Source organism: Rissa tridactyla, chromosome 22, assembly GCF_028500815.1.
Source record: "Rissa tridactyla isolate bRisTri1 chromosome 22, bRisTri1.patW.cur.20221130, whole genome shotgun sequence".
Taxonomy (NCBI): domain Eukaryota; kingdom Metazoa; phylum Chordata; class Aves; order Charadriiformes; family Laridae; genus Rissa; species Rissa tridactyla.
In genome coordinates, this window is record NC_071487.1 from 6,180,514 (window position 1) to 6,191,808 (window position 11,295).

Sequence of the window (11,295 nt, forward strand, 5' to 3'; positions counted from 1 at the left end):
AAATAACGGGGGGATCAAGGGGTGCGGAGCGGGGTGTCACCTCTGTCTAAGCAATACTTGGCGCTGGTTTTAATGCTGGATCACAGCTTTGCCAGCACGACCCGGATGGTGAGCATTTGCCTCGGAGCTTCGAGTTATTAATGGGTGACTGGTTTGTAATAATTACTCCTAAAAATAGGAGCGGCAGGAGCCGGGACAGGGTTGGGGTTAAAAAGCTGAAACGTTGGGTCTTGGTCTGGCCATGCAGCACCGTTGGTGGGAATGGGTGCCAAGAGGCAGGAGAGCAAGAGGACAGCCTGGATCCCGGGTTAGAGCTGGGTGAGCGCGGCACCCGGCGCGTCCCGGGGGCGGGTCTGGATGTATTTGCACATACCCACACACATTTCTGTCTACCTGGTGTAGGCTACCTGGTAGCGGGCTATAGTATCAGTGCCATCTGCACAGAGCAAAAGCTGTGCTCGCAGGGAGCATGCGAGGTGCCCGCCATCGACACGGGGTCCCAACGGGGCCACCGGAGCCGAGCATGCCGGGGGACACGGGGGGGACACCGGGAGGGCACACGGTGGGTGGGCGAGGGGTCTGCAGGGTGAAGACGCGCTGCTCCGAATGTGCATGTATGGTGTGTGTGTGGGGGACTTTTTCTTTCTGTTCGTTGTTTGGTTTGGGGGGAGTTTGGGAGGGTCTTTTTTATTTTTTTTTTTAAATTCATGTCTGGAAAAAAGTCACGTTTTCTATAAAGACTTTTTTTTTGTTTGTTTTTTTTTGCAAGCATCTGATGGTCATAGGGTAGGTTTCCACTAAACCATTCTCTGCTGGCTGTTTGAGTAAGGTACCCCTGGGACAGGGTCCCCCCCCCGGCACCACAGGCCTCAGACTGTCCCTTGTCCCTAAGGATGCTGGTTTGCAGCCAGACCTGCCCTGGGGGGGGAGAAGGGGAGGGGAAGGCTCTCCACTAACCATCTTTACCAGGGATTTTGGCTGAGTGCGGTTGGTTGTGCTGAGCTTGGTGCCTCCTGTCCCCTGCCCCAGGAGGAGCAGAACCGATGGTTCCCACCACCCGCATGGGGACGGGGCGAGGACCGAGCCCAACAGCCGGGGAAACAAGGCTAAATTTTTTGGATAAAGTGTCTGCTTCACTGAGCTCTAGATCTCCCCAGCTTTGGGTGGAAGGGGTGGAAATCATCCTTCTCTGTTAGTTCAAGGTGACGTAAAGAGCACCCATAGCGCAGGCCAGCTGAAGAAAAATCAGAGGAAGACCTTGCTTGTTCTCTAGTGAGGAAGAAATGACTTCAGACACCCTCCCGTTACTCCTAGGCTACGTAGCTTCCTACCCTTTACTCAGCCTGGCCGCGGAGGTGAGTTTGTGTAGCAGGAAGGTAGTGAGCCCAAGGGGAATACCTCCGTGGACCCAAGATGCAATCCGTGGACCCAAGATGCCATCCCATCGCTGCGGCAGCGGCTTTCAGTCCCGGCTTCTGGCCCCTCCAAGGTGCGTGCACCAGGTCGAAGAGGCTCCTGGGAGTGCCTGAGAGAAGCAAGCTGAAATCTGTCGTCCAGCAACAGTCCAACAGCAAATGACTCGGAGGACCTGTGCCCTCCCTGCAAAACCCTTTGGAAGATCATAGAATCATAGGGTTGGAAGGGACCTCTGGAGATCACCCAGTCCAACCCCCGGCCACAGCAGGGTCACCCAGAGCAGGTGGCACAGGAATGCGTCCAGGCAGGGTTGGAATGTCTCCAGAGACGGAGACTCGCCCACCTCTCTGGGCAGCCTGTGCCAGGGCTCTGCCACCCTCACAGCAAAGAAGTTCCTCCTTGTGTTTAGGTGGAACTTCCTGAGGAAGTTCCTGAGGCCACGTCTGGCCAAGTCCTGAGCAGCCAAGTGCCCGAGCACCCTGATCTGACCTTGACAGCTTCAAGGTCAACCCTTTTTTGAGTAGGGACTAGACCAGCAGCCTCCACCAACCTCAGTTATCCTATAATTTTCTAGAAAAATGTCATAGCAAAGGGCACCTTTTCTCACCACTTCCACCAACAGTGCACTTGATATTCCTGTGATTAAAATTCATATATTTAACAAAAAGGTGTATACTCGCCTCCTTCCCTCCCTTGTGTGCAGCGTGGTTGTGTCACAGGGGCTTTCCTGCCCCCTGGCAGCCCCTCCCCGTGTGACAGCACCTCTGTGCTGGCCTTTGGCTCAAGCCAAACCCGTAGGGAAGGCTTTTAATTCGGCACTGGGTCAACCCGACACACGTGCCAAAGAATCCAATAGCAGGGGCACTCCGAGGAGACTGAATTTTCTGGAGTTTCAGGTGGCTCCGGCTGTTCCACAGCCTCTGGAAGCAGGAAAAACTCTTCCCAGAACAGGTGAAACCATGAATGGTCCTTCCAGGCTGTCTGCCATGGGACATGGTGGCTGCAGACCAGCCTTTTCATAACGTCCCTGTCCCCAGCTCTTCTCTGCATTTTGGAGCTGGCAGCTGGACGCAACGGCCAAGAGTCGCTGGTTCCCTGAGCCCTCCAGTGAGATCCACAGAGGTGATGAGGAGGCGAGGGAGACCACACCAGAGTGCAGCAAGGGAGGGAGGCTGACGGATGACCCCCAAAATTGAGGGATGGAGCAGGTCCCAATAGCCAGGCTGTGGGAGCAGAATCAGCCCGGGAGTTTTCTCGGTCTGGAGTTCCAGGGTCAGCTGGAGATGCTGAGACTCGGGCTTTTTCCTGGGCATCTGAGGAGGTGATGGGCTTCACCCAGGCTTTGCTCATACTGATGGCACAAGAGACTGTTGTCTCACAGACGCTCAGGAGGCACAGGGAGGAAGAGGAGGGCGGTAGCCTAGGGAGTGGTGGGCAACAAGCCAGCAGGTTTACTGGAGGGAAGGACCTGGTTTTTGGGAGGCAGCCAGGCAACCTACAAGCGGGCCAGGGTGGTGAGCACCAATTAATGGCCCTGTTCTCTCTTTTGAACATCTAGCTTGCAAACGCAAAGAGCAAGAGCAGCAGAAAGACCGGAGCCTGCAGCCCAAGAAGCAGCGGCTGGTCTTCACGGACCTCCAGCGCCGCACCCTGATCGCCATCTTCAAGGAGAACAAGCGCCCATCCAAGGAGATGCAGATGACCATCTCGCAGCAGCTGGGCTTGGAGCTCAACACCGTCAGCAACTTCTTCATGAACGCCCGCCGGCGGTGTATGAACCGCTGGCAGGAGGAGCCAGGCACCAACCCCGGAGTCCCCTCTTCTTCTACAAGCACTTTCTCCAAAGCATGATGTCCCCCAGCACTCCCTGCCCCTTCCCGGACATCCTCCTCATGACAAAGCCAACCCCAGACTCACACGCATGTCCCGAGCCAACTGGGGTGGGTGCTTTTGGATGCTGCGGGTCCATCAGCGTCCCAAACCCTCAGCCGGGCATCATCCCTGGACATGGGCCTCGTGCCACATCCTGCTGCCACGTCCTCCCAGCTCGTGGAGCAGGGAAAGGGTTTGCAACTAGGTCAGCTCCATCCCCGGGAGGGCTCGGAGGAATCCCGTGTGGAGTGAGGGATGACGTGGGATGGAGGGAGAGGGCAAGGTGCTGTTTGGGAGCATCCCTGGTCCACGGGGACCACAGAACCTTGTCTTCACCTGCCCAGCAGGGTCTCTGGGGAGAGGGGCATGCCCTGGCCCCCCCACCAACCTCAGTCTCTGCCACAGCCACCCTTACGGCTCCCGCAGTGGAGGGGTAAAGGTGGGGGAGATACAAGAAGTGGAGTCACGGGGCTGGGCTCTGGCACAACCCCACCGAACCAGGGCCGAACCCCCTGTGGTTCAAAGGGGGTTCCTGCTCCCCGCATGCCCGGAGGGTGACTGGGCTCTTGCCCAGGTCTCTGGCAGCTGGAGCTCCCCCCGGTCCCTGAGGTGCAGCGGAGTTCCCCACGGCAGCCAGACCCTCTCCGCCATTGACACATGGGCGTTTCTCTCCCTAGAAGGTTTTGAAAACCTGGTTGAGGGCATTCCTGTAGCCCCGGTCTCCTCCACGGGCATCTTCCTCCGACCCCCCCCCACCCGGACACCCCCAAGAGCACCCCCAGCCCCCTCCTGCACACACGCACCCCGACCCACGAGAGCACCCGTCCCCGGATCCCTCCCAGAGAAACTCCATGGCAAAGGAGACGCCTCGCCGTGGCCGCCCGCCTCCATGCACCCGAGCATCCCCCAGCGCCACGGCCGGAGGGGGACCGCGGCTGCACCGCGTCGCCTGGCGCCTGAGCAGGTCAAAGAAGCACATTTAACTACAGAAATCGGGTATTTAATAATTGTTCGAAAGGAGACGGGAGGAGAGACTTGGAGCGAAGGATCTGATCTTTCCTGGTGACTGGCTCCACCATTCACCGCTGGATTTCTGGTTCACTTTGCGGTTGAGGAACGGACACAGACAAAACAGATTTGTTGGCTTTGTGTCTCGCCCCATCCACCCCTCGACATACACTATTGCCCCCTCCCGTCCTCCCTCTTCATCTCTGTTACCAAAGAAATTACAAAACCAAAAATGCAACAACCACAACAAAAAATTTCCCTCCTGGGAACCAACGTCGGCGTACGGTGGGAAAAGAAAAATCCGAGGGATCTGGTGGCGAAATCCAGCCCTGGGTGTGAGAAGGGGGGAAACTCCCCGAGGAGATCGAAAGGGAAAAAAAAAACAACCCCCTCCCAAAAAAGGAATAACAGCAGAAACCGCAACCAAACAAGCTCAACGCAAAGACCGGCAACTTACCAAAAAGACGACAGATTATTATTTTTTTTTTTTTGTGCCAATTAACAACCTGCCTTAAAACGCGAATTTCTGGAGCAATGGTACTAGCTTCAAAACGATCGTTTCCTCCGAGCTCTCGATGGTGACTTGTGCCATATGAAAAAGCAATCACGAGGCCAAACCCTTACAATCAGCCCTCGTCCCAGCCCCTCCGCGGGCTCCTTGCCAGCCTGGGGTGTCCTCGGGAGGAGCAGGAGGTGCCACCGAGGCCAGGGGAGGGCTGGGAGAGGCTTGGGGACGGAAGGGGAGGCCAGGTCCCCTCCTTCCCCCACCACTTGGGGAAGAAAAAAAAAAAAAAAAAAAAAGAAAAAAAAAAAGAAAAAAAATCCTCCAAAACCAACCGTCAACCAAAAAAACAAACAAAAAAAGGGACACTATTGAATTTATGCGGGTAAAATAGTACCATCTGTGTTCTAGCGCTATGGTTTCTTCGATTCACTTTACTTTGAGAGCGATCTGTTGTGTAACAGGAAGGCACCTTGTTGAAAAGAAGGAAAAAAGAAAGAAAAAAAAAAACCAAAAAAAAAAAGAAAAGTGTATGTGTTCACCAAAAAAAGAAAAACAACCAAAAAAGCACGCCACCCCCCCCACCCCCCCAAAAAAAAAAAAAAAAAAAGAGGAAAGAAAGGACAAAAGAATGAAAGAGAGAAAGAACGAACCCCTGCACACGAAGCCCTGACCGGCCGCGGTCGCCGGCGGGGTTAGAGGACGTCTTTAACCAAAGAGCTCCCGGGGTAGGTGGGCGGCGGAGGGGCTGGGGGTGTCACGCTGGACACGGTCACACCAAACGAAACCAGTTTCTTGCTGGGGAGAGAGGGAAGGAGCAGGAAGGGGCAGGTGCCACAGCGTATTTTGCCAACCACAACCCCCAAAAACTAACGGCAAAGCGAATCTCATCCCCCCCAGGACCCCGCTCCCCGCCACTGATTTTTTTTCCCCTAACGTTGTTTCTTCTTGTCTTGTCGTGACGTGGTGACGATGGTGGTGGATTCCTGAACCCCATCGAGTAGTATTCAAGGGCTGAAAAGCCAGGAAGGGGGCCTTGGTTTGGGAAGCGAATAAAAAACACACAGGAAAGAAAAAAAAAAAAAAAGGGAAAAAAAGGAAAAGAAAGAAAAAGGAAAAAAAAAAAAAGAAAAGAAACAAAAAAGAGTAAATGCCACAGGCCCTCAAGGATGCAAAGACATTTCTAGTGAGAACCCGAGAATAAAGGCTACCTCACTTGAGTTTTCAATTTTTGTGATTTGAAAATCACGTCTGATACCAAAGATTTTGTTGCCTTGTCTGGTCTGTGCTGGAAACGCCACTTTCCCTGCTCCCCGCTGACGGGCCGGCCGAGAGCCCCCCATCCCGGCCGAGAGCCCCTCGCCATCCCCAGACCCACCCCCCCCCCCACCCCGCCCCAGCCCAGCCCCGTCGTGTCCCCAGAGAGTGAGGGAGAAGGCAAGCGAGCGACTCCGGGATGGCAGCGTGGTAGATGAGTGCCTTTTTCTTGTACCAAAGGTGTGTGGCCATTTCTTTGCTCCTCTGCTTTGATCCTAAAGACTCACTATTACCTCAGCTCTCCAAAGGGACAGATTCTGGCGACTTGTAGTCTTTGGGTGTTAGGGTGAAGGAGAGAAACCCAACCCTTGTCCTAACTGAAGAGAAAGCATCCCCCTCGCCGCCCGCTGCAGGAAAGGTGCTGGTTCCCTGGCGTGTCCCCCCTCTCAGATGTCCCCGTGTCCCCCAACCTGGCGTGGTGCCCAGGGTCCCCCCATCCAGCCCGTCTTGCCCCAGGAGCACTGACCTGGTGTCTGGGTTCCTTCTCACGGGGCGTCGCTCCCGGGGAAAGGCTTTGCTCCGTGTCCTCCGCCAGCCCAGCTCGGCGCTGGGACGCCGCGAAGTGAAGCCATGGGTTTCGTCACGGAGTGTTTCTTCCTCGCTCAGCTCAGACTCGGGCTTCGGTTTCCCTTTTTGGTAGCGCAGGGTGGGTTCGTGGCCTTTCTGTCTGGAAAGCCGAAGGTAGAGCAGTGGAAAGTCTCGCCTTGGGGTTTCTCCAAACCCTTCCTTTAGGGAACGGTTTGGAGCTGTGAAGCCTTTCAACAGGAACCCTTTCCATTCCCCAGAGGGGCATTTTTGGCTCATTGCGGGAGACGGGCGCAGCTGGGTCCTCTCCCTCCGCCGCCTGGCTTTAGCAAAAGGCGACGGGAGGACCCGCTGGAGAAGCTGCTCCTCTGCAGCCATCTCCAGAATGCCTAGTTTAGGAAAATCTTGGGTCGAATTGCACCTGCTTGGTTCAGGCTCCGGCCGAGGCGGCTCCTTTCGAGTTGGACTAAACTTGCCGGCCCTCCATCCCGCTGGGCAGCCTGAGAGAGCAGGGCAGAGCACCCCCGACCCCATGGCTGCCCTGTCCCCCCAGCTCCCCCCACGCTACTGCCTTGGCCAGATCTTGCCCGACCCCGTGGCCGCGCCACCCCACTTCTACCTGACACCCACGTGGCTTGTGATACCAAAGACGTTCTCTATGCAGGAGAAAGCCTTCTTTTCCACCCAGCACAGACCTTACAAGCCTTTGACAATGTTCTCTGAAATACCTCAAAATATTTAATGTATAGTTTATGTGATAAAAAAAAAAAAAAATTACTTAGCTAGTTTTTGGAATTTGTGACTTGAAGCTTTATACTGTTAAATTATAATTTTGCAGAAGACGGCATGTTCTTATTTCTTTGACGCGTTCAATGGGAGACATATTGAATGTTAAGGAAATGAAAGCTGGATAGTTTCACGATTTAAAAAAAAAAAAAGAGAGAGAAAGAGAGAGAGAAAGAGAGCGAGAAAGATTAAAAAAAGGACCCTTGGAGTTTACAGATTTCATATTTAAACAAGTCCTTTTAAAAAAAAAAAAGAAAAAAAAAAGAAAAACTAATAATGATGACGATACCTTTGCGTTCAGATGTGTTACTTTTCTCTGAGTCATGTCGTACAAGAGTATTTATTATATGTGTTCTGTGTTCAAATGTAATTTAAAGAAGACAAAAAAAAAGACAAAAAAAAAGACAAGATGAGAATTTGATTTATGCATGAAAAAAATATACTCTTTCTTGAAGTAATGTAATAATTATTCGGGGAGGGGCGGTCGGGTGGGAGCGGGAGGGGACAAACTGTGCTTTTTTTGTCCACGAGTTTTTGGTTGCTGAGGACTTCTCTGCATGGATCACCTTTTGTTCCAACTCACACAACCACGGGAGAGTCGTCGTTTCCCCCCCTCGCTTTCTTCCTTTGTCTCTTTTCTTCCTTTCCTCACCCCGAAAAGGGGGTGGCAGCGGCGGGGGGGTGGCAGGGGGCAGCTCCCAGGACCCCAGGGGAGGACGGGGCGCACGGCGCGGCCCCGTGCCCAGCAAACAGGGTAAGGGTATCTGGGGCGTGGGACCGCGGCATGCGCACCCACCCGTCCTACCCCCTCACCATGCTTTGGGTTTGGTTTTGTTGGGGTTTTTTGGGGGGATTTTTTTTTGTTTTTTTTTTTTTTCTTTTTTTGCTCTATCCAGCCCTGTGGGTCAAATCCCAAGTGCAGACGAGAGAAGGAGAGACAATCAGCCACCACCACCGGAGCCGGCAAAGCCGCGGGGCTCCTCGTGTCCTCTGAGACAAGGGAAACGGCCCCCAGGCGCCCCAAACCTCCCCCCAGGGCTGAGACCTTTCCAGGTGATGCTCCAAAGTCCCTGTCCCTTGGGGTGACCTCACAGACCTGCCTCTGCCCTTACCCTGCATGGAAAGAGGCGCTGAAGATGGCGCTGGATCAACGCCCAACTGGACCCAGGGATGGACCGGAATGACCCATTTCTAAAGTTTTTCACCCCAAGGATGTGGTTTGGGTCATAGGCACCACCCCACACACAATGTCTGCCCCTGCCAGGCTTTCCAGTGCCACCCAGCCCGGCTCTCGCTCTGCACGGAGACACCCGCTCTGGTTGAAGGGGGCAGAAGAAGAAGAAGAAGAAGAAGAAGGAGGAGGAGGAGGAGGAGGAGGAGGAGGAGGAGGAGGAGGGGGAGCAGGAGGAGTCCAGCCAGTGGAAGAAGTCCTGGAGGACCCCAACCCACCGGCAGGTCTCAGGGGACTTTGGAAGGTCTCCCTGCCTGCCCTAGACAGCCAGGGAGCTTTCTGCAAATGATCCCCACCTGAACGGGGCTGAATCCCCTGCTCCTTCCTCCCCCAGCTCCTCCTCCTCTCCTTGCTTAAAGACATGAGGAGACTAGCAGTAGGGAGTCATGTCTTTGGAGGTCAGGAAGATGATGGGGCCCTGGAGGCAGCAGTGGTACTGACTTCTTTCTGCTTCCCCACCATTATCAGAGAAATTACCTTAAAACGCTGATTCCTCAGCCCTCTCCAGCCACTTCACCACTCCATCCTTCGCCTCTGTCACTAGAGGTGGCCCCAAAGCTCATCCCACTGCGAGGAAAGAAACCTCAGCTTCTTCAGGCCCCACCAAAGTGATGCCCAAAGGCAACGTAGGTTTGTTTTTTTTTAATCTGCATCTCTTGCCTAATGTGGTGTCCCTGCAGCCTTCACCTTCTTCATGGCCAGCACTGAGATGCTCAGTACCAGGTGGGATCCATGTGACCCACTGACCGAGGACCTGGGTTTTGGGAAGAGATGGTATTTATTCCAGCAGCACCATTCACCTCCTAACCAACCCCCCTGCCCTCTGGGGAGCTCTGCAGCCCACCCTGTGTCCCATTTCCTCCAATGGGACCTTTTCCAGCAAGAGAAGCTTTGGTGCTTGGAGGCCAAGACCTGGTTTACATCCGCAAGAAAGTCTCACCAGGCTTGAATGCAACCCATAGCCACAAGTCCTTGGGCCTTGCAGAGACCATCCAGTTTCCATCATGGGGCATGAACCAAGTGGCTTGGGAAACCCTGGAGAAGCCAAGAGCTGAGTGCCCTCCCCTGTCCTTCAGCCCACCAGGATGCCGGATCTGGCCGTCCCTGCTGCCCACACCAACCAAAACGCCTTGAGGAGCAACTTGCCATGATGCCAAAGATTTTTTTTTCCCCTGCAGGTAATGACAATCCGAGCTCTGTCCTTAAGACAATTCTCTCGACCAAGGTTGCCCCCAAAGGGTGTTTTTGTGTTGTGGGGAGCAGGAGCAAAGCTGGGGCCCCAGTGGCACCTCCAAGGGCGATGGAGAGCGGCCGGCCAGAGGGTGAAGAAGAGGACGGGACCTGGGATCTCCCACTGAGACCTGCTGGTTCAGCCTGGCCATCATGTCCTACTTCAGCTGTGAAAGTTTTCGGGGATTTGGGACATTTCATTACCCATGACGCCCCCCCAGGCACTGTGGTTCTACCTTGGGTGGAAGTTTTCCACTGATGGCTTTGGCGTTTGAGCTTTGACACCCTTCCGTTGGCAGCGTCGACCCGTCCCGCCGGGCGAGCAGGAGGAGCGCGTGCTCCCGGGGACGCCCGGATGGGTTTGAGCCATTGTCACCCCACTACGGCACAGCCAGAGCCGGGCTTTTCCAGCTCTAACGATGGCTCCACTGGTGGGATGTCGGCACAGAGCGGGCCAGGAGCTGGCGTTTCGCTCTGCTGAGAAATGGCTTTGCAAAAAAAAATAATAAAAATCACCATTTGTCCCTTTTCCGGAACATCCGAAATGTGTGTGGGGAAGACAATTGGCTCCTCGTTACCTCTCTCCCCAACCTGCTTTGGGCACCGTGAAGATGCTGCTGGGCTGGGTTGGCCACCGCATGTCCCCGGTGTTAAACTGTCCCCTTTTCCCTTGTCTCAGAAGACACGCGCGGCGCTGGCAGCCGGCAGCGGGGCTGGACCTGCAGACACTGCCCCGCCGAATCCGGTTCCTCTTGCGTCTTTCTTTGTTAGGGGTTTTTTAAAAAAGAGGAAATTAAAAAATGCAAAGAACAAAATTCATGTTTTGTGGGGTTTTTTTGTTGTGGTTTTTTTTTTTTTTTTTCCTCCTTTTTCCCCTTAAATTTCTAAAGGAAAAAAAGGAAGTCAGACAGAATTAATCCCGGCCCTCGGGTTTGCCAGTCCAGCCACCTCCAGAAAACATTGCTCATTTTTCTGTATAGCAATAGGCGATGCTTGTCCTCGTCCCGGACGGTCCGAGGGCTGCATCTCTGAGTTTTGAAACGACTTTTTCCTTCTAATTAAACTGAAATTTTTTATTTTTTTTTTTTTTTTTTTTTGCTGCTGCTTCATTGTTACTCTCATGGGATAGATTTTACTCTACAGCGAAATGCAATTGTTACTCCTCTGTGTCTTGCAACTATATTTGTTTAAGCTATTTACAAGCGTTAAAAAAGAAAAAAAAAATAATTAAAAAAAAAAAGAGTCTTATGTGTCAGGCACTTTATCCAAACTGTGCTGTGTACTCTGGAGTTCGTTCCTTGTTCTTTGCAATGGCTCATGCAGGGGAAATTACCAGGAAACTTAACTCCAGCCTGTCAACAGGTTTTAAAAGAGAAAAAAAAATAAAAATTAATTAATCTCTATTTGT

General features: G+C 53.5%; 1 protein-coding gene across 3 annotated transcripts in view; it reads left to right on the forward strand.

Annotated features, from left to right (window-relative positions):
* Positions 1-3,267, forward strand: part of ONECUT3 (one cut homeobox 3) — a 30,251-nt gene extending 26,984 nt beyond the window's left edge. For all 3 annotated transcript variants that reach the window (XM_054182076.1, XM_054182077.1, XM_054182075.1), the window contains one exon: positions 2,975-3,267. In XM_054182076.1, the coding sequence (XP_054038051.1) occupies positions 2,975-3,267 (293 nt within the window). The remainder of the gene's footprint in view (positions 1-2,974) is intronic.
* Positions 3,268-11,295: the final 8,028 nt, after the last annotated feature.